The 23,337-nt window shown below is 34.2% G+C and overlaps 1 protein-coding gene across 1 annotated transcript in view; it reads right to left on the bottom strand.

Annotated features, from left to right (window-relative positions):
• The window catches only part of Ap3b1 (adaptor related protein complex 3 subunit beta 1), a 226,083-nt gene that overhangs the window by 153,349 nt on the left and 49,397 nt on the right, over window positions 1-23,337 (bottom strand). The window contains exon 7 of the mRNA XM_042690763.1: window positions 20,638-20,820. Within this exon, the coding sequence (XP_042546697.1) occupies window positions 20,638-20,820 (183 nt within the window). The remainder of the gene's footprint in view (window positions 1-20,637; window positions 20,821-23,337) is intronic.

Raw genomic sequence — 23,337 nt, 5'->3', positions numbered from 1 at the left:
ATTAAGTACCAGTTTATCTAACACATGAATCTTGGGCTCTTCAGTCTTTAAAACCATAAGAAATGTTTGCTGTTTTAAGTCACTCAGTATAGCGTACATTATTTTTTAGCAGCAGCCTAAATTTAGACAGCTTATAAAATAACTATGGTTAATATGCTAAAGAAATGAGTTGTAAGACTGAACTTTAGCAAGGAAAACAGCCCAACAGTTTTAAGAAGTCAGCTCAATTTCTCTATCATTTTTATATAAATGATTATAATCCCAGCAACTAATTATGAAGCTCTTCAACAAATGGTGCTGCCAAAATTGGCTATACACATGTAGAAAACTGAAGTTAGGTCCTTATATATCACCCTGCATGAGAATCAACTCCAAATGGATCAAAGACCTCAAAGTAAGACAGATACTCTGAAAATATTACAGGAAGGGATAAGGGATACAGCGAGCTCTTTGGCATAGGTTGAAACAACTTAAATATAGATCCAGAAACACAATAAATCAAAGAAAGGCTGGATAAATGGGATCACATTAAACTGCAGAGCTTCTGCATGGCAAAGAATATAACCAGCAAGATAAATGAAAAGCCCACAGATTGGGAGAAGATCTTCACTAGCTATACAAAAGACAAAAAAAAAAAAAAACTGTCATGAGCCAACCACAGTGGTACAAGCCTGTCAACTCAGAACTTGAGAGACTCAGGCTGGAGAATTAGAAGTTTGAGACAAGCCCAGGATACATAGCAAGTTCCAGGATAGCCTACACTACAGAGAGACTATACCATAGTATTTGAAAGTGGTTCAGGGTGACATGGTCTATTATAAACATATTATCTAAGACACTCTATCAGTCAAGTTAGACTGCAATGAGAAAATACCAGTAAGATCTGCAGATGGCCACTTCACACAGTGGGAAGAGAGGAAGCAAGCTGTCACCAGACAGCTTTTTACTAGGGCACTAACTTCATTATGAAGGAACTATCCTCATGACCTCCCAATTGCCACTTCCAAATATCAGCACTTTAAGAGATAGGGATTCAACATAGATTCTGGAGAATAGAAACACTGTGGTACAACTCTTGACATTGAGTTGGATAGATATTGTCCCTGATAAGTGTGTAGATGATTAGCAATATCATACCCAGTCACGCATATTAGCTGTTCAATATGGAGCATGCATATTATCAAAGATGAATTTGCTAGAAATAATATTTTTGTGTTTAAGAAAATTTTTAACATTTTTGCTTCAAAGAAAAAAGAAGTGAGCTCTCCCTCCCTCAAAACTCAGATCTACATAAAATGATACAAGGTATGCATAATGGTACAAAACTTTCCCCCTTCTTTGTAAGGAAACCACTGTGCTGCTCAGTTTACAAGTTTAGTAAAATAGCCCAGTAAGTGCTATATCACACAGGTGGAAGTATGTATTTGAGGACCATTGAACACTGAATATCCCCAATACATCACAATTACAGAAACACCTGTGCACAGTAACTTCGTGTTGAGGCACTATGAAAATTCAGTGTTCAATTGCCCACAACACTTCTGTTTCTTATGACTACATATTTAGTTCTAATATATATGAAAGAAGATTTTGGAGTAGTTTCTAAATTTTGTTACTGCAAAATGTTTAAGATTCTAGCAAAGCATTTTTCAAATTTCTCTTAAATAAAATATGTTCATGACACATGTTGAGCTTACAATAAGGGTTTCATGCAGAAAAAAGGGGGGGGGGTCTTAATTATTTGAGAACCAATTAATCTAGATCTAGTGATAGAAAATTTAAAAGTACCACATTTTGTTAAGTTGAATTTTAAAGTGACTCATTCAGTTATAAATAAAAAAAACAAAGTTTACACTATTCTAAGTAGAACTAATGATTCTTCATATGTTCATTCTTTCCTTACTCTAATCTCAGAAAAAGGGAGATTGTTACAGACAGGAAAGTAGGTATGTATTAATGTGAAATTGATAAATTTATAATTCTCCTTTATGCCAGTCTCTCACACCTGTAATCCTAGGTACTCAGGAGACTGAGCAGATGGTGGTTCAAAGCCAGCCCAAGCAGGAAAAGTCCAGGAGGATCTTATCTCCAATAAACTACCAAAAAAGCCAGAAGTGGAGCTGTGGCTCAAGTGGTAGAGTGCTAGCCTTGAGCAAAATAAGCTCAGGACAGAGTCCTGGCCCTGAGTTCAAGCCCTAGGACCAGCACAAAAAAACCAAACACAAACCATTTTAAAACAAATACTTGTGAACATTCTGGAGAAAAGGGGGTAAATCAATGTAGCTTTTATAATCCTACAAGGATTATAATACTTAAATCAAACATGTAAGTATGTGTATGTATGAAATTTTAGATCAAATTACAAGGCGCTCAAGGTAAGGACATACTACCCCCCCACACACACACATACACAATACAAAGAAAATCCTTTGTGTCTGTAAATACATGAGTTTAAGGAAACCACCACTGAGGAAAACCCAGGAATGAAGGCTTATATGTATAGTTCAGTGACTATGGATGTTTGATTCATTTTTCCAATAATGCTGACTACTCAACTTCCACAAAAACATACTGCTTCTAAACAAATGTGTGTGTGTGTGTGTGTGTGTGTGTGTGGTGTGTGTGTGTGTGTGAGAGAGAGAGAGAGAGAGAGAGAGAGAGAGAGAGAGAGAGAGAGACCAGTCCTGGGGCCTGTGTGCTGTCAAGCTTTTTTGTTCAAGGTCAGTGCTCTACCACTTGAGCCACAACACCATTTCCAGCTTTTCTGAATAGTTTTTATTGGAGATAAGAGTTCATGGGGGTGGGGGGGGAGAGAAGAGTTTCATGGTGACTAGTTTCATGCCTAGGCTGGCTTTAAATCACGATCCTTAGATCTCATTCTCCTGAGTAGGTAGGATTACAAGTGTGAGTCACCAGTGCCCAGCTATTACTGGTTTTTTAGAGAAATGTTCTGCCTTGTTAATTAATGAACTTTGCAAACTTTCACTGCAAATTGCTCATTTTGGTGCAGCATTTGTAGAAGTTTTAATCTCCTGTACACTCTCAGTTGATGGTCTCTTGAGTTTTTGTTAAGATGGTGTGCTGGCTTGTTTACAAATAGTCTATTTTAGTGCTTGAGACACTATTGGACTCCTCACTCAAGGTGAGGAGGCTTGAACAGTAAACTATGTTCTTGGGTTTGTATTGAATTTTAATGAAGTAGAATCTCTACTACTGCTTCTATCTTTTTAGATGAATATAGGAGGAAGGTGTATCTTCTTAGTCTAGGAAGACTAACTAGACTGGTAGTAGGAAGGTGACTGAGGGGGTAGTATTGTTGAAATAGTACTAGGTATTTGATTTTATAATATAGGTAAGTGGTTCACTATCTTGCCATGTAATTGTAACCCCTCTGTATAGTATTTTCGCAATAATTTAAAATAAATAAATAAATAGAAAAAAAGATAGGGAAGTGGTGGAATTTACACATTATGGGAAGTTAATAGGAACACAGAATGAGGTAAGTAGAAAACAATTTTGTTAATATTATATTGGTTGGAGAACAGGGTTCAGCAGGCATACACTCACACACCAAAAAAACCCTCCAAAACAGAAAAACCCCAAAGAACCCTGGACATTACCAGTGATTAGGAAGGGAAAAAGATAATACACACACATAAAAGAGAAAACCAGACAAGACAAAAACACAAAACAAGAACAAAAAGGCAAATTACTACAAACATATGTCAGAACAAATGGTTTTCAGGTAACCTAGTTACCAGGTATGAATTTAGGTAAGGAGCAAAAGCAGGAAAGAGTATGTATGAGTAAAAGAAAAGTTTCACTTGTAGATGTAAGTGGGTGCACAGAAGAGGGGCTTTGGGTAAGGGATGAAATTACAATTCAAAAGAGAATACTAAAAAGTCAGGTAATGAGGTTCAAATAATTATGGTTTGGGATAAAATGAAGAATTACAAGTGCAAGATTAAATGGGAGAGGTAACAGGTCTATACTACAATGTAGATGTTAAATGGTAAATTGCCTCTGTCTGAGGTAAACAAAAGAAAAACTATAGCTAAATGAGGAAAGACAGACTTAAATGCAACAATTTTATTGAATTTTATTGTTCTTACATGTCTAACATATAAGTGTGTGTGGATAGATGGATAGATAGATAGATAGATAGATAGATAGATAGATAGATAGATAGATAGATGCACTGTTCTTCAAGTTGCGAACACTTTTAGGCCTGGGTACAGTACTTTGCTTCCCTCAGAAGACCTTTTATTATAGAAGGATATTCAGAGTTCAAGCTGGTGGCTGATGCTTTTTATCTGGCTCAAATGGGAACTGCTAAGTGTGGCTGCCCCTATACAATGCTTGGTTGTACCAGACATTTTTTTTTGGGGGGGGGGGGGGTCAGTGATGGGGCTTGAACTCTGGTCTTTGGCGCTGTACCTGAACTCTTCAGCTCAAGGCAAACGCTCTATCGCTTGAGCCACAGCACCACGTCCGGTTTTCTGGTGGTTTACTGGAGATAAGAGTCTCACAGACTTTGCTGCCCAGGCTACCACTGAACCATAATCCTCAGATCTCAGCCTCCTGAGTAGCTAGGATTACAGGTGTGAGACACCAGTGCCTGGCTGTACCAGCCATTTTTGAGCTGCTGTATATTAGTGACATGTTCTATGAGTATACCTGGTTTTACTGGGGACCATAAGTTTTTTTCACCATGGTCTTTATAGTCACCTTCCTGTTGCCTTTGCTCTTGGTTCTCTAATAAGAATTCCCACTCTTCTGTCACCTGGTATTGTAGCCCATTCATTTTCTTAGTCTCTCTCTTCTGGATGAAGCTTAGCTTCCCATGGCTTAAACATTTTTTGTTGTTCCCTGCTGGTCCATGTATCCTGCTTCCCATATTTCCTATATCTAATTTATAACTAAGTTTTATCACAGAGTGTCCTATGAGTTGTTAACATTTGATTGTTCCTTGTCTCTGAGCTCCCAAAGAAACTTTCTCAAGATGGAGACTTTCTCTGGGATATAGGGGACATAGAATATCTGAGTTCTGGAATCCTAGCCTCCCAAATTCTTGAGCTGGTGGTAAGGCTTGTGGTTTATTTTTTTATGCTGATTTTGGAGATCCCTTGGCAGACCATCTAATTTTTACTTGTTGCTGTCTTTCTGTTTTCCTGCACCCAACCTGGAATACCAGGTACCTGCTACAAACTCCTTGCTACTTTTCTTCTACATTGGTTACTTCTCTATAATTTCTTGCTTCCCCAAAAGTTTCTTGTAGTTTCTCTTTTCTTCCACACTTTTCCCCCTCAGAATCTGGTAGTTTTTGTGTCACCAGATTCTAGTTGTTCACAGAATGAAAATTATAACTGCTTTCAACCTAACATCTTGTCCTTCCTCTGTTTAAGATTGACATCAGAAACCATGGGGTACAAAAGGCAGCACAAAAATCATATTCTGAGTTTGGTCAATCAAGTCCACCTCTGGCAAAATCAGCCTTAAAAATGGAAAAACCAGTATATTCCTGTATTAACATATTAGTTTATCTGAATTTTTCCATGCCTTTTGAAGTACAATTCAAAATCAACAAATGTCACCCATCAGTATTGATATTCATTAATGTTGAACTGTTTATTATTCCTTTTCTGAGAGGAAATTTTCATAGCAAAACATAGAAATCCTAACATTTTAAGTTGTATATTTGTTAGAAACACAAGCCCTTTTTACACACTCACTGGCTCCCTATCTGTCTCTTTGTCTTCTCTCTAATAGTCAACAGGGTACCCTTTGTTTATGCTGAAGCTCTGACACTTCTGTGTACCCACAGAAGTGGAGCTACTTTGGTCTCTAGGCTCTCAAATCACTGTGTGGACATGTCTTCCCTTCTCTAGGAGGGAAACAGCTGGCCTTTTGTGCTTTTCCTTGGTGTCTATTGATCATTTTCATATGTCTTCATTTGGAAGGGGTTTGAAACAAGGTCTCATTAGGTATCCCAGACTGGCCAGTAACTCCAACCTGACTCTGCGTCTTGAGTGTTGGGTTTGCAAGTGTGATGTCAGTCTTCAGATATCTTTTTTAAATTTTTTTAATTTTTATTGTTATTGTAAAGGTGATGTACACAGAGAGGTTACAGTTACACAAGTTAAGTAATGCATACATTTCTTTTCAAACAGTGTCACCCCTTCCCTCACCTTCTATGTTTTTCCTTCCCAACTCCTCCCCTCACAAGTTGTATATAGTTCATTTTTAACAGTGTCTAGTGAGTATCAATGCTGCATTAGTTCATTTGTCCCACTATTTCTGTGCTCCCTTTTACCCTCCCCCAAACAAACAAAGTTATATACAAAACAAAAGGGACAGAAATCAAAACAGCAACAAAAGATTTAAAAAATCCTTTTGTTTCCATTCCTTGGAGTTCATTTTGATAAATATCATTTTATATGATCATATGCACATAGCTGTTGAGCCTTTGTGATCCTTTCCTAAGAGGATCATTCTTTGGTCTCACATTTCTTAAGTACTTCTGCAGCTTTTTCTAATGACTTAAATATATCCTTTAATTTAAATATAGGAATATTTTAGAATTGGTGAAGGTAAAGTGGTTTGCTTATAAATGTTTTGATTATACAGGTTTTTTTTAAAACCCTAGGGATTTGCTTCTAAACATTTTAAGTTGGTATTTCTTGTAGCTATATTTTCCTACCCTCACTTCATTTAAAAGAGTATGAATGCAATAATAAGCTCCACTTTACTTCTGATTTATTACACGGTTTTGACCAAGAATAGTTAAAAAAATAGTTAAAAAATTAGTAATAAATAAATTTTTTAAGTTCAAAAACAAAGATTTTAAACTCCTAAATACGCATTTTGTAGCTCAGTTGATATGAATAAGCTGTCTGTCATTCCTACATTTTTATCTCTTGTGCTTAAATTGTTGTGCCATTTGCTAAGTGTTCTCTTGCCCTTTGTTTTTGTGGAAATATGATTCCAAAAAACCTGCTTAGGCCCAAAAAGCAAAGTAAATGTTCATATTTGAAGTGATAAAGTAAAAATTGCATCCAAGTGACAGTGGTTCTTACAGACAATCCTAGGTATCAGGAGTCTGAGATCTGAGGATTGTGGTTGAAACCAGCCTGGGCAGGAAAGTGTGAGACTCTTATCTCCAATTAACCACCAAAAAGCTTACAGTAGAGCTATGGCTCAAGTGGTAGAGTACTAGCCTTGAGCAAAATAGCTTGTGGACAGCACACAGGTTCTGAGTTCAAGCCCCAGGGCTGGCACACACACAAACACACACGTATAGATTTGTTTAAAGGCAGTATGTTCTTGTGGAAGTTGAGTAGGCAGCATTATTGGAAAAATGAATCAAACATCCATAGTCACTGACCTATTCGTATAAGACTTCATTCCTGGGTTTTTCCTCAGTGGTAGTTTACTTGGACTCATCATCTATTTACAAATACAAATGGTTTACTTTGTGGGAAGGAAGGGGAGGAAGATAGGTAGTATGTCTTTACCTTATCATAAAGGTATCACCCTCATGATTTGATCTAAAATTTCATACATAAACATACTCACAATGACTTAAATGAGACTGAGCAGAAAGAAATTTCGAACAATGACCTAAATAAAACAATGATCAGAATGGTTAATGAAATAAAGGAAATATTCTGGACAAACAATAACAGAAATGAAAGTAACAAAAAGAATACAAATATGAATAAAGTAAAAAAATGCAGAATATGATAAAAGAATTAAACAACCATATAGAAATCATAAAAAAGGAAAAAAATTCCAGGAAATGAAGAACACAATAGACAAAATATAAAACTGGTGATAGAATTGAATAATAGAACAGAAGAAGTTGAAAACAGACCATCAGAGCTGATTTTTTTTTAAGCAAAGGAATTAAATCAACCATTTAAAGGCACTGAAATAATACTTAGAAGATGCCAATGGAACATATAAAACCTCTTAGACTCTGTAAAAAGGTTTGGAATAGAGGAAATAAAAACTAAAGGCAATGAGAATCTATTCAATACATAATTGCAGAAAACTTCTCAAAGCTGACAAAGAGAATAATCATCAAGTAACAGAAGTTTACAGAACTCCTAACAGATAAGGTTAGACAATACTACTACACATATTAAAAATACTGAAAATACAGTATAAAAAAGATTACAGGGCTGGGAAGGTGGCTCAGTGGTAGAGTGCTTGCTTTGCATGCATGAGACCCTGGGTTCGATTCCTCAGCACCACATAAGCAGAAAAAGAAGCCAGAAGTGGTGCTGTGGCTCAAGTGGTAGAGCACTAGCCTTGAGCTCAAGAGCTGAGGGACAGAGCCCAGGCCCAGAGTTCAGGCCCATGACTGACAAAAAAAAAAAGATTACTGACCTGAAAAAGAGAGGAGACCAGTAATTTACAATGGCAAGACCATTAGAGTAATAGGAGATTTAGAAACAAAAGACATTAATGTAAGAATTCAAGTCCTAAAGGGGTGGGTAGGATTGGAAGAGTTGGAAGGGAATAATGAATGACACTGATCAAGATGCAGTCTACTCACAAACTTATATGTTTAATTGAAACCAATCTGCTCACCTAATGGGGATTAAAAAATATAATAATAAAGAATTTAAATAATCCCTGAAAGACAACTGCCAACCTAGACTACTGTACTCAATGAAGCTATTCTTCAGGATTGATGGAGAAATAAATTTTCCATGACTAAAAACAGCTAAAGGAATTCATGACTACTAGACTAGCACTGCAAAATATCCTTATGGAATCCTACCCACAAGAGAACAAAATTGAACAGAAAAATACAAGAAAGTACAAGCCCTATTAGAAGGATAGGTAATACATAACAGAAAATACCTCTCAATATTAATATTAAATAGGCTTGATTCTCCAATCAAAGACACAGAATGGCAGCTTAGTTCAAAAAACAATATTCAACTATTTGTTGTCTATAAGAAAGCCATCCCACTGAGAAAAACAAACAGTCTTAGTGTGAAAGAATTGAAAAAGAACCCCAAAGCAGGAAGAAGTTGCCATACTTAGATCAGATAAAATAGACTTAAAGCCAAAATCATTCAGAAAAGATAAAGACAGTCACTTCAAGTTAACAGAATGATCTATAAAGAAGACATATGCATTAGTATATATGAGTTTACATAAAGTGTTTTCCATCACAATTAAGAACTTTTTAGTCATTTTCATTTCAGATATTCGGTATGTTCTTTCCACTTTTTTCTCCCTTCCTTCTGGAATATACATGATGTATAGACTTGAGAGTATCCCACAAACTTTAACAGCATGTTCTTTTCATTTTTACATCATACTTTGTGCTTTTCAGACTAGATAATCTCAACTGAACTACATTCAAGCTCACAAATTTTTCTGCTTATTCAAATCTGTCACTGGACCCTATTAGTAAATGTTTCTTTCTTCTTTCTTTCTTTCCTTTCTTTCACTCTTTCTTTCCCTCCCTCTCTTTCTCTCTCTCTCTCTCTCTCTCTCTCTCTCTCTCTCTCTCTCTTTCTTTCACTTTTTTGGCAGTTGTGATGTTGTGATGCTTGAACTCTAGGCCTGGGCACTGTTCCTGAGCTCTTCAGCTCAAGGTAAGCAATCTACCATTTGAGCCACAGTGCCATTTCCAGTTTTCTGGTAGTTAACTGGAGGTAAAAGTCTCACGGACTTTCCTGCCCAGCTGGCTTTGAACCATGATCCTCAGATCTCAGCCTCCTGAGTAGCTAGGATTATAGGTGTGAGCCACCAGCGCCCGGTTTGAACGTTTCATTTTTGACACTCAACTTTGAAGCTATAAAATTTGTTTCTTCCCTTTGTGTAATTTCTCTATTTTTACTGACAGAGATTATTCTTATTTCACTGAGTTACTCAAGTAGACTTAGGAAAATTGATTTTAAGTCTTTGACTAGAAAACTTAAAATTTATGGATTTCTTCAGGTATAGTTCCCATTGATGTCTTTTTTCCCTTAATAGACCAAAGTTTCTTTGCATACTTCCTAATTTTTTGAGGAAAAATAAACATTTTGAATATTTATTGTAACTTATTACTCAGATTCCACCTCCTCAAAGTTTTCGTTATTGATATTGTTTTACTTTTTTGCATGTTAACAGATATTTCTACACCATTTTTGAAAGGCTACCCTTTGTTACCTGTGGCCACTGAGTTTTTATTCTTCTCTTATCTTTTTCTCCAACTCATGATTTCACAACATTTCCTTATAATATAGGAGGGAAAAAATAGCTATGTAGTCTGTATAACACTTGGATGGGCCATTTGTAACTCGCCTTAATCATTTCTTCCCTTCCTCTTAAGTCAATCTTTTAACATCAGGCAGAAGTAAAACTCAAATTCTTATCTAGTTTTTACCTTTTAAGTCAATCTTTAACATCAGGCAGAGGTGAAACTCAAATTCTTACCTAGTTTTTACAAGTTCTTATTCTAGTCTAACCCTAGACACAAAATGGGCTTTCTAGATTCCTTAGTACTCATAGGAGCCTATCAAACTCTCCAAACTACTTTATTCTCTAGGTTTCCTTCTATGTTTCTGGTATGTTTACTGTTTATTCTTGTTAGGAGGATTGGGGGAGGGGTGCCATCACTAGATTGTTGGCCCTGAGGGACTTCCAATTGAAACAAAAGCATATATATCCTTTTCTCAATTTAAACAAAAGACACACTTTGGACTATGGATCCCCCAAACAGGTTAAAACAGAAATCTAACTTGTTGAAAATTAGGTCTACTATGTTCTTTCAGTACCAGAAGCCCAACTGTGGACCTGGCTGCTATCATTAAGGTTGTTACTGAGTTGAGATAGAAAATGGGACACTGGGTTTTTTTCTTCAGTAAATATTTGAATTGTATCTATAAACCTTTACCTGTTTTCTAAATTCATTTTTTTTCTTTTTCTGCCATAAAGACACAAACTCTTAAGAGTTCTCTACCCTAGTCAAATCCTTATTGAGAATTTTTATAATACAAAGAGAAATAGGCTCTTGGTGGGTGGGTATTAATGGAAGTAAGTTGGATAACAGAGAGGATGATAAATGAATATGTATGAAAACAGAATAACGAAATTTGTGGCAATTGTTTTAGGAGAGAGGGAAGATAAAATGAAGTAAGGGGTGAGACTGAATAGAATACATTTGTAAGCATGTCTGAAAATATCACATTGCAATCCTATCCTGTATAACAAATGTAAACTCATTTTAAAAATTTTTAAATAAAATCACTCTACCTAGAAAGGTATTCACACCACATTTTTAAGTGTTTTATTTTATTTCGGTCCACTCCTTCAACTTTTGTCCACTCCTATCATTTTATACTGAAATTATCTAGTAATCCCTTAACAAGCTTACAATAGTCTGTAAATGTAATGAGTTTTGTATTATTTAATTCAGTTATTTGTATTATTTAATTCAGATACTGACAGAAAAATATTCATTTTTCTACGTATTTAAGATGCAATTCTTAGGGTCCTAGCTTTTATTTTCTTAATAATGATGTTAAGTATCTTTTAATATGATTATTGGCCATATGTATCCTTTTTTGTGCTTAATGCTTGCCCATGTATCTTGCTTATTTTTTTCATTTCACTGTTTGTTGATTTGCATGAGTTTTTGTTGTTGTTGTTGTTTGGTCAGTCCTGGGACTTGAACTCAGGGTTCAGGGTGCTGGCTATCCCTGAGCTTCTTTTGCTCAATGTTAGTGCTCTACTACTTTAGCCACAGCACCACTTCGGGCTTTTTCTGTTTATGGGGTACTAAAGAATCAAACATAGGGCTTCGTGCACGCTAGGTAAGCACTCTACCACTAAGCCCTGATTTGAGTTTTTAAACGGTCTTAAAAACCAATAGACAAACAAAATATTGGAAGAAAATATGGACTAATATACTGTTTCTCTTGGAATCCCAAGATAATTTAATTTCCTTAAAGGAAATTAAAGGAACACAAAATGACACAAAGCAGTAATATAATTTCACTACAATATATGACAATTTCTTAAATTATAAGAAATGCATAAATGGGGCTGAACTCAGGACATTTAGGACACAGAAAATGAGAGTACTAGTATAAACTCTCTAAGATATTTTATATTCCAAGTCAGTTCAAAATAAAAAAAGGCTATGCAATAATTTTAATATATTATTTTGAAGATTAAATAACACATTCACAAATACATATACACACATATACTAAATATTACTAATCTCTGAATAAAGCATCTAATATAGCATCTAATTCTATAAGCAATTATTTATAATAGCAAATTACTTGAGATTTCTAGTGCCTATAGGAAGAAAAACCAACCGACAGCTAAATTAAGTATTAAAAAAGGTCAAGTCTGGCCCCAAATTATTAACTCTAATAACATGGCTAGAAGTGATCAAATTGTAAATAATCAACATGTCAAATTAACTACTAACCAGGGATAACAACTACTACTACAACATAAGGTTATTATGAGCCTCATACTAATACTTACATGGATTTTAATAGATAAAATTTCCAAAATGTTCTTCCATACAAAAAATAGTTTTACATATATTATATAAGAAAACATGAATAATAGAGTTCCATGAAATATTTCACAAAGGTCATTATGAGCTTTTCTTTTAGTCCTGGTCTTGGACTTGAACTCAGGGCCTGTGCTCTATTCCTGAGCCATTTTGCTCAAGGCTATCACTTTACTAGCTGAACCACAGCTCTACTTCCAACTTTTTTGGTAGTTAATTAGGGATAAAGAGTCTTGTACACTTTCCTGCCTGAGCTGGCTTTGAACCACGATCCTCAGTCATCAACTTCCTAAATAGCTAGGAGTACAGGTGTGGTCTACCAGCAGCCATCTGAGCTGAATTTTTTCTAAAGTGAAAGTTTTCAGAACAAATTTTATAAATTGGATTGAATCAACAATGGTGACACAGGCTGAAGTACTTCCTGATAAATGAGAATAAAAGGACTATTGGTCACTTATAAATTTAAAAGTCACCCTACAATAACCAGTCATTCTCCACTGACTAGATACCTTTTAGAGTATTAAAATTATACTGCAGTCGTGTGCCGGTCTCTCAAGCTTGTAATCCTAGCAACTTCAGAGATATGAGGATCGCAGTTCAGAGCCAGCCTGGAGAGGAAAGTCCATGAGACTCTTACCTCCAATTAACCACCAGTAAACCAGAAGTGGCGCTGTGGCTCAAGTGGTAATATGCTCGCCTTGAGCTGAAGAGCTCAGGGCTAGTGCCTAGGCCCAGAGTTCAAGTCCCATGACCAAAAAAAAAAAAAAAGGCATACTGCATTGTAAACAGATTAAAAAAACAAACCATTACAACAATTAGGATACACAGCATAAGTACAGCATATGTTCTTCTGAACTCTAAGACTCTTCTTGAAAATTCCCTTTAGTGTTTCTAGTCTAATAAAATTTGTTTAGAGATACTCATAGGCACACACAAGCTTCTTTATTTGTTGAAAATTGGGGTTGGAGATATGGCTCAAGTGGTAGGACACCTGCCTATCAAGTGCAAGGACCTGAGTTCAAGCTTCTGGATTCACCCCTCCTCCAGAAAAAAACATTAGGGAAAAATTACAGAAGGGTATGCAAACCACAGATAGGTAACCTCTCTGGAAATGTAGATAAATACCCAACATTGGTTACTGAATCCTTAGCTGACCAATAAACTATGCATATGTAAGGAAGACCCTAGAGGGCCTAGGAAAAAGTATTAACCAAAATTAAATAAAATTGAGATTCTATTTACTCTGTAAAATATCTGACACAGCAGTTATCAATACATTTCAGAAGAATATAACATTGTTTTATGTGACTGACAGTATCTTGAATATTCTTTTTAAAATTAGTGGACATAAGCAAGAATATAAAATGAACAGTCCTCAAGAGGGGGGAAAAGCATCAGGAAGTAACCTTAACACAACCCAAAAAGCTGGGCACCGGTGGTTCACACCTGTAATCCTAGCTACTCAGGAGACTGAGATCTAAAGATCATGGTTCAAAGCCAGCCAGAGCAGGAAAGTCCATGAGACTCTTATCTCCAATTAACCACCAGAAAACTGGAAGTAGTACTGTGGATCAAATAAGTGATAGAGGGCTAGACTTGAGCTGAAAACCTCAGGGCGAGCGCCCAGGCCCAGAGTTCAAGCCCCAAGACCAACCAAAACAAAACAAAAAACACAAGAAGCAAATACTAGACAGGAATTAAAAAGCAGCTATTGAATGGAATGGACAGCCAAAATATTAAAGGCAGATATATACTGAATACATGGAAGAGAGTCATAAAAAGGAAAAGATACTATATGCAAGAAACAAACTAAAATTCTAGAGTTGGCTGAAAAACACAATGTTTAAAATAAAACTATCCTGGAAGGGTTTAACAGATAAAGGGAGGCTACAAAACAGTCAAAAAACTTGAATGGAGACTAATAGACAATTATTTAATCAGAACACTGAAGAAAAAAACTGGGAGGAAAAAAAAGAGTAGTCTCACAGACAAATGAACACTTATAACTAAGTCACAAAATAAGAAGAAAGAGTAATGAGGCAGGACAAATACCTGACAAAACAACAATTTTAAATACACTTTAAGTATTTTAACACAAAGAAAGTTACACATCCAGAAAAACTAATCAAACCCCCAAGCAAGACAAATAGAAAGAAAAGTAGACAAATACAGATCAAGCCAAATTCTGAGATCAAAACAGAATTGTAAAAGTAAATCAATATAAAAAACATATTATAAGCCAGGCAGTGGTAGCTCACACCTATTAATCCTAGCTACTGAGGAGGCTGAGATCTGAGGATCATGGTTCAAATCCAGCCTGAGCAGGAAAATCTATGTGTTTCTTATCTCCAATTAACCACCAAAAAACCACAGTGGAGCTGTGGCTCAAGTGGTATAGCACTAGCCGTGAATGAAAAATCTCAGGGATGGTACTCAAGCCCTGAGTTCAAGCCCCGAGACTGGTACACACATACAAAAAAAAAAAAAAATTGGGGCTGGGAAGGTGGTTCAGTGGTAGAGCACTTGCCTTACATGCGTGAGGCCCTGGGTTCGATTCCTCAGCACCACATAAGCAAAAAGAAAAAAGCTGGAACTGGCACTGTGGCTCAAGTGATAGAGAGCTAGCCTTGAGCTGAAGAGCTGAGGAACAGTTCCCAGGTCCAGAGTTCAGGCCCCACGACCGGACCAAAAAAAAAAAAAATTACATACAAAGAAACAATGATTGCAATTAACTTCTGATGAAAAAAAAAAATGGAGACCAGAACAAGATGAAATGACGTATTAAAGTAAATGTTAAAATTGTAGCAAGAAAAAGCTTAAGTGTATTTTGAGCAAACAAACATTCTTGAATAAAAATGGAGGAGCTAGGAGGACAGGGATAGGTTCAAGAGGTACAGGTTCTATCTGGTAAGTCCAAAGCCCTGGGCTCAAAACTCAAGTACTGACAAAAAAGCAAAAAAGATCAAATCAACGTATTTTCGCTTTTAGAAAATTGAAAATTTCAAACACAGGAGAACTGTACTATAAGCAGCATGAGAGACTGGTTAGGTTGAAGAAAAAGTGAAGATGGAACCACAACTACAGAAAAGAACACAGTTTTCTATTTCTATAAGAGGAAATTAATATATAATATCTGAAATTGCTAAAGCAGAAAATAAATAAATCAGTAATATTGTATATTACCTAGAAATAGAGAAACTATATAAACACAAACACATAAAAGCTGAAAGAATTTCAGGGAGCTAACTTCCAGCATGGAGAAGACTGCAACAGAAAAATAAGTCTTGTCATATTATTGAACTTTAAAAATTCCATGTTCATACTACTTGAAAAATATTAAAAATAACTTCATAAAAAGGAATTTGATGAGTTTTTAAAACTGCAATCAAGAACAAATGATGAACACAAAGAATAAGGAGTCTCTTTTAAGTGCTTTCTAATCAAGGAGAGGAAAAGACTTTTAATATCAGCTCATGAATCCTAAACTCTTTGTCAACAGGTGCCTGCAAGAAAGAATAACAAACTGATTTTGTTTACACAAATAACCAGATTCTATTATAATTCCTCAGCATTTTGGTTTTAAGTAGTTCCACAAGATGGTCAAATCTACTAATAGTCTATTTATAAAATATAATACAATTTTTAAAGGAAAAATAAATTAGCCTGCAAAGAAAACTAAAAGTTGATAATCTCCAATTTAAGTCAAAACCTGGATGTGGAGGCCATGAAGCACTTCCTTGGAACACATTTTAACTTATAAAAAATTGTTTATCAAGAACTATATAAATAAATGAATTTTGCATTTGAATTAGCTATTTTCTAACTACATCCAAAACAACTTGTGGGCTTATTAAAAATGTAAACAAATCTAAATTTTGACCTTTGTTAAACCTACATACAGTTTTATAAAAACAGACAAAAAGAAACATAAAAAGAGACAAAAACCCTGATGACAGTGGCTCATAATTGACATAAAAAGAGACAAAAACCCTGATGACAGTGGCTCATACCTGTAATCCTAGCTACTCAGGAGACTGAGAGCTGAGGATTGAGGTTCAAAGCCAGCCTAGTTAAGAAAGTCCTTGAGACTCCAACAGAACTACCAAAATGCTCGAAGTGGAGCTGTAGCTCAAGTGATAGAGTGCTAGCCTTGAGCAAAAAAACTCAGGGACAGTGTCAGAGTTTCAGTACCACGACTGGCACAAAAAAAAAAGACCAAATACATAAGTAAATTAATCACTCAAATTTCAAATGGCATGACTACTATTACCAACCAGAACTTTATTAAATGGATTCATATTCTAAAAAGCAACAATGCTTAAAGTTCCAAAATACTATGGAAATTCTTGGAAAATTGCCATCTTCCAGATCAATATCAAAGAACTAAATTTGTAATATTAAATCCATTCTTGTCAGGACCAAAGTCAATTTTATTCCTGTTTATAACTAATGCCAGAACAGGGTTTGGAGTTGAGGGTAGGAAGGTCTGGTTTTTTTCCTCTCTTAAAATTTACTTTGTTTTGAAGGGCTAACACTGACCAAGAAGCATAACCTGACTTAAGGAATTGCAGTCCTTTTGTACAAACAATAAGATAAATAAACAAATAATCTACTTTGTTTTATGTTTATTTTCCAAGCTCCGTTATTTTTACAAAAGCAACTTCAGTGTTTGTACTTATGCCCATAATACTCTTAAAAAAAGAAAATAAGTAATTTTACATCCTTGAAAAATAATACAAAACTTGACCTGGAATAAGAAATAACCCGACAAAGACTGCAAAGAGTAAGGTAAATTCTAAAAAATAAAAATGCAAATATGCATTCTGTCAGTCTCTTGAATTTATTAACCTAAAAGGTTTAATTTCCATTTTCCTGCATCAGCTTTATTTATAAAATGTCGTGCCCTATAAATACACTGTTATTTTCTATAGTCAAGCACCCTCTTAACAAATCTTCTCATTAATATGTAAATTTAAAGTCAATCGGTCTTCTCCCTGACAGCCCCATGAATTCCTAGTGCAGAGGATAATCGGCTTTGACTTGGCATCCACTATTCATCATCAAAGATGTCAGTTAGAAAAATTATGGAAAATGTACTGCAATTGATATGACTGCTATCTACTTTGTCAACACTTAATTGTTCCTCAAATCATACATTTACATATAAACAGCCTAAATACTAATCTATAATGATGCAAATAAACTAAATTAAAAATCTCTTCTGCCCTGAAGAAGCTTGTTTGTATATGATATGTTCATTTGAGAACTTATTGACAAAAGCATATATATCAGCTCATCTCAAAGAGTACTGCTACTAATTTTCAATTCCTCAAAGAAACTACTTTGCTACCCTTCAAGCATATCAACATCAACAAACGTTTTTGAAAATTCCAAGAGAAACATGATCTTTCTCTTTGAAAAGCAAATTTAATTATAGTTCTTGTCTAATTGCAATGTATGAGCACGGTAGACTTGGGCTCTGAAGTTTGTTTTGAAAGAAGCACAATAAGCAAACACAAAAACTAATGAAAATAACAAAAAACATTTTAAGTTTAAACATTCTGAGGTACTATATAAAGAAAAGAATGCTGCCCTGACTATCAGGTATCTGTTTCTGGCTTCAACTTGAATAAGCAATGTTATCTTAATTAGCAAAATTGTTACGCCTTTGGGATTGGGAGTATGTGGTTCAAGGATTAGATCACTCACCTAGCAAATACAGATCTCTTGAGTTCAAACCTCATACCATCCCAAAAAGTCTGCATGCCTCGGTTTCTTGATCTGTTAAATAGGTATGAAAAAATCTATCTATAGTCTGAGTAGGGGTGTGTACTCCTGTAATTCCAGCTACTTGGGAAGTAGAGATCCAGTGGGAAGTGGAGGATCCAGCCCAGGCACAAATTTCTTGAGATCTTCCCATTTCCATATCTCAATCAGTAAAATCCTGGGTATGGTGGCCGATGCCTATGATCCCAGGTAGGCAGTGACATAAGTAGAATTGTGGTTGGAGGCCTGCGCAGTCAATAAAATGTGAGACCTTATCCAAAAGTTAATTAAAGCAAAACAGGCTGAGGATGTGGCTAAAAATGTGCCTACCTACCGAAGCAGGGAGCCCTAAGTGCACACTCCAGTACCACAAAAAAAAAAAACCTTCAAAAAAACTCACAATCTCAAATAACATGATCAAGAATGTGTGACAAAATAGCAGAGTAAGGTGGTTAACATCTGTAATTCCAGTTACTTGGGAGACAGAGGCAGGAGTACTGAAAGTTCAAGGCCAGCCCTAGAAAAGCTGGCAAGACTTTATTTAAAAAACGAAATATAAACAAAAGGGCTCAAGTGTTGTGGCTCAAGTGATAGAACCTTCATGCTGTATATATAAGGCTCTGAGTTCAATAACCAATGCTAAGAAATAATAAGGTGTTAAGTATTACAGTATTATTTGTCACATTTCCTTGCACTGGAAAAAGAAATTGTTAAATTCACTTTAATTTAGTCTGACAATTAACTTTTAATTTCAAATAAATTTTAAGATAGTATATTATTTTAGTGTCACTGCTTTCCCACACTAGCAAATTGTTTTTCTTCAAGGCAAAATGGCTCTAAATTTGTGATAAAGTGATATTCATATAGCATTTGTAGTGAGTGACTTTGCTTGTACATGAAAGAGAATGATGTGCTAAAATGGAGGTATTTCTTTTCCACTGATTTCATGAACAACACACTCAAGCACTGGTGGTAAAAAGATGGCAACAACTCAGCCCAGGCTCTCTAAAGTACTGTTTCACCTTGCCTTTCTATTTTGTAATAATTCTAGCCATTCTTTTCTACACAGCATGTATTTTAGCATCATATATGAATCAGAAAGGAGATATAAAGGGCTCATACTTCTCAGTTCCTTCCAGCTATGATCAAATCCAGCTTGTGATTCAGTTTACCAACTTCCAAAGCTAAATCTACCGTATATAATCCAAAATAGTTACATAAAAATTAAGAAGGAAGATATATGCTAAATGTGTTTAATGGTGGCAAATATTAAGTCAATATGATAAAAGCAATGAAACCTTTCCTAATTATTTCCAAGCTTGATGTGTCACCTGAAGCATATATTATGAAAGGTTTTTTCCCCAATTTTATGCACTTTTTCTCACCTTATTTTTCAATTTAACAAAAGAGATATACTGAGCACTAAAGCCTGTTAGTTTGAAAATAAATCATCTTAATATAATTGAAATTTTACTTTTTACACAACTCATTTTAAAGTTTAGAATACTACATTTTAAAACGACACCAAAAGATGAGTGTGCTATCTTGTAATAGTTAAGAATTTCTGGTGTAACTGTAACCCCTCTCCATATCACCTTTACAATAAAAAAAATTTAAGAAAATAAAAATATATTTTAAAAAAGAATTTTTTTACACAAAGTCAAAATTTACATTTCATTCTGAAATACATAATGGGCTCAATTACAAAATATGAAAAAAATAAAATTTTCTAAAATGTTCATCTGCCAAAGAAAACACCTTCACTTTAAGGCATATATATTAATTTTACTAAAATACTACCAAATACAAATGAAAAGAAAAATACAATTGTTTTAGAAATATAAAATTCAGACCAGTTTTAAAACTTAACAATATTCATCTATGAAAGCAAGAATTATCTTTTGGGTAATTTATATTTCAGTCTCACAGCCCACCAAATTGACAATAGTACCTGAAATAGCTGGTGCTCAATGATGTGCAGGTAACTTGAAACAACAACAAAAATTTGTGGATTGACAATGTCACTGTAAGTATTGTATCCTAAGGACCTTTGACCAGGTATCACACTAAAAGTTTATGTACTACATCTTACATACAATGCATTATATACAATCTTACATACAGACATTATGTACAATCACTACCAAGCAATGAACAAATTCTTGCATTTTTATTTTGGTTTCCTTTTGTTAAAAAAAAAAAAAGAAAAACTAAGTCCTCATAAAACATGTAACTTTCTATATTTCACATTATTCTAAATTTGTTGCACACACTTTACAAAAATTATCAATTCATTGTATGTTTTAAGAGGAAGATTATTCAGCACTTACCTCCTTCCAAGGACTGACAAACTGTGTACGAGCATAGCGAGTTAGCATATGGATTATGACAACCTGTCCCCATTCTTCTACATCCACCAGTAAGTTACATAGTTTGCGGTAATTCTTGTGAATCAGATCTATTCTATCAGGACATACTTCTTCAAAAGCCATCACAACACTGCCAGCTACCAACTATAAAAGAAAGAAATAGTAACTTGTTAAAAAATATTTTCTGCCCATCAAAGACCCAACTCAGGTGTTACAGTGATATAAACAGTGCTATGATAATCGATAAAGTAGTTAGCCATGCAATTAAAACAGATGCTTATGTGTGAATATAAATTTTACAGTAACATGACCTCAATAATTTTAATACTTGTAACTTATCTGGAAAACAAATCCTTTCTTGAAAAAAGATTATGATTTTTTATTTTATCAAGAGAAATTGAAATAAATTATTTACACATGGATTAAACACTTATCATTAAATTATTCTTTTCAAAGGTTACCTAAATTTTCAGATTCTTTTCTTAGTTTGTAACAATATTTAGAAAAACAATCAAGGCAATAACAAAGATCACATTGTGTCAGTTTAAAATGAAAATGACAATATGAATTTGTATTATAAAACAAATTAATAAATATTTTTAGTACAAAAACTCCTCCAAATCTCACATATCTTAATCAATGTGCTTTCACCAATATAATTTATTTTCATAGAAAACATGCTGACTGAAATTTGGGTATATCAGTATTACTTGTATAACACTGTGTGTAAACTGGAATAATATATTACCAACAAAAAGTGGCTTTCCCCAAAACCAATTAGTGAACCTTAATCACTAATCTTTGGATTATCATGCTTTTATAAATCTAAGATAAATTTAGTATTAAGATACAAAATAAACAGAATATTTAATGTACAAACAAATGTTCTATATATTTATATATATCTATATTGCTGATGTATATTATACAGTTAGCCAACAATATAATACAGATCTGAAAAAACAAATTAATATCATACTCTGTCTGAACACTAGGGATCTTCATTTTAGTGTCTAAAATTTCCCCAATGGCTTAAAATAAGCAATTAAATCGAAATATAACTTACTGAAATGGTACTTTTTGAAAAATATTAGATACAATGATATTCATATTTTGAGTGTTTGTCTCTTCTACTTGGCTGACATTTAGTTTATTAATATGCAACCAACAATACAACTGGAAGAAAACAGCTCAGAATATAGACTTGCTATTATGCTAAACAAGTTTCAGGTCCTGTGGGGATTTTATGAATTACCAATCAGTATAAACGTGAAGCTGCATTTATTGACTCCAGCCCTGCCCAAGTACTGGTGCCTGCTGGTCCCAGCATGTATGCACCTCAATCGAAAAAACAAAGAATTGATTATTTGTGTGAACTAAATAAAAATGTATTACACGAATAATTTTCTATTTGTTATTGATACGAAAAGGAAGTTAAGTACACGTTTTCAACTTCACATTTGATGTCTTCTACAAAACTTCAGAAATAATGTTCTGTAATAATCATTTCTATAAGATTGAAAAGAATATAATGTCAAATCTTTTAAAACAACTAAGTTTGACACCAAACTACAGAATAAGTTACTATTTGTTTTAATATTATATATATATATATGTATCAATCTAAGACTCATATTTAATTATATCAATGGATAATATTATATATATCAATCTAATACTCATATTTAATTATATCAATGGATAATGATTGTTAAAATACAAAAATCAGGAACCACTAAGAATAACTTATTCAATTGAACTAGAATTTAAATTATAAAGGTACTATCTAAAAAAATCAAGGTTTTTTTCCTTCTACACGTAGGAATTAACTTCTACCAAATGTGTAGATAGTAAAAAATTAAATTGAAAGCCAATTACTACATATTAAATTTATTAAACCTATTAAACCAAGAACTTTAAGTACACAACTGCAAAGCATTAATAAAATATTCAAAAAACAAAATACCTACTTAAGTACAAATAAGCCTAAGGAAACACTAAAACCAATAGATTACAGAGAGTACTTTCACACAATAAAACTGACCATTTTAGATACTTACTTCATTATATAATGTTTTGAAACAATCTGACTCTAAGCTAACCACTAACGGAAGAATTTATAATATTGGTCTATTAAATGTTCAATATTCTATAAAACATTCAGAATTAAAATAAAATGATCTACTCAGATTTTAACACCAAAAATATTGGTTTCCAAAAAACAGACAGTTAATTTCCATCTCACTATGTCAATAGTAGCTTTTCATATAAGGGGAAAAATAAATCACTCCAACAAATCTAGCAATGAGCTCATCAAATTCAAATGCAGTTTTCCATTTATGTATTTTTTATATTAAAGCAATAAGCATGGTTCATTTATCTCCCCTTGGTTGCCATGTTTTTCTGTGCTGTTGCTATGAACTTCAGCCATTAGCTGTGCTCCAAGGTAAACTACATGAACCATCAACAAAAGTGACACCCTATCTATAGAGTTCATATTTTCTCTAGATTATCTATGCTAGTTGACAAGCTGGTAATGAAAAAAATCACACTAAGCAAATGGTTCCTCTAATAACAATAAATTTTCTATAAAATTATGAAGGGTACAAAATGTTTCCTTGCATCTATTTTGTCATGAATTCTAATTAACACTGCAAAAAC

Source organism: Dipodomys spectabilis, unplaced genomic scaffold (assembly GCF_019054845.1).
Source record: "Dipodomys spectabilis isolate Male_0828 unplaced genomic scaffold, ASM1905484v1 ptg000140l, whole genome shotgun sequence".
Classification (NCBI taxonomy): Eukaryota; Metazoa; Chordata; class Mammalia; order Rodentia; family Heteromyidae; genus Dipodomys; species Dipodomys spectabilis.
Note: the sequence above shows the minus strand (reverse complement) of the source record. Positions and strands in the feature narration are given on the sequence as shown.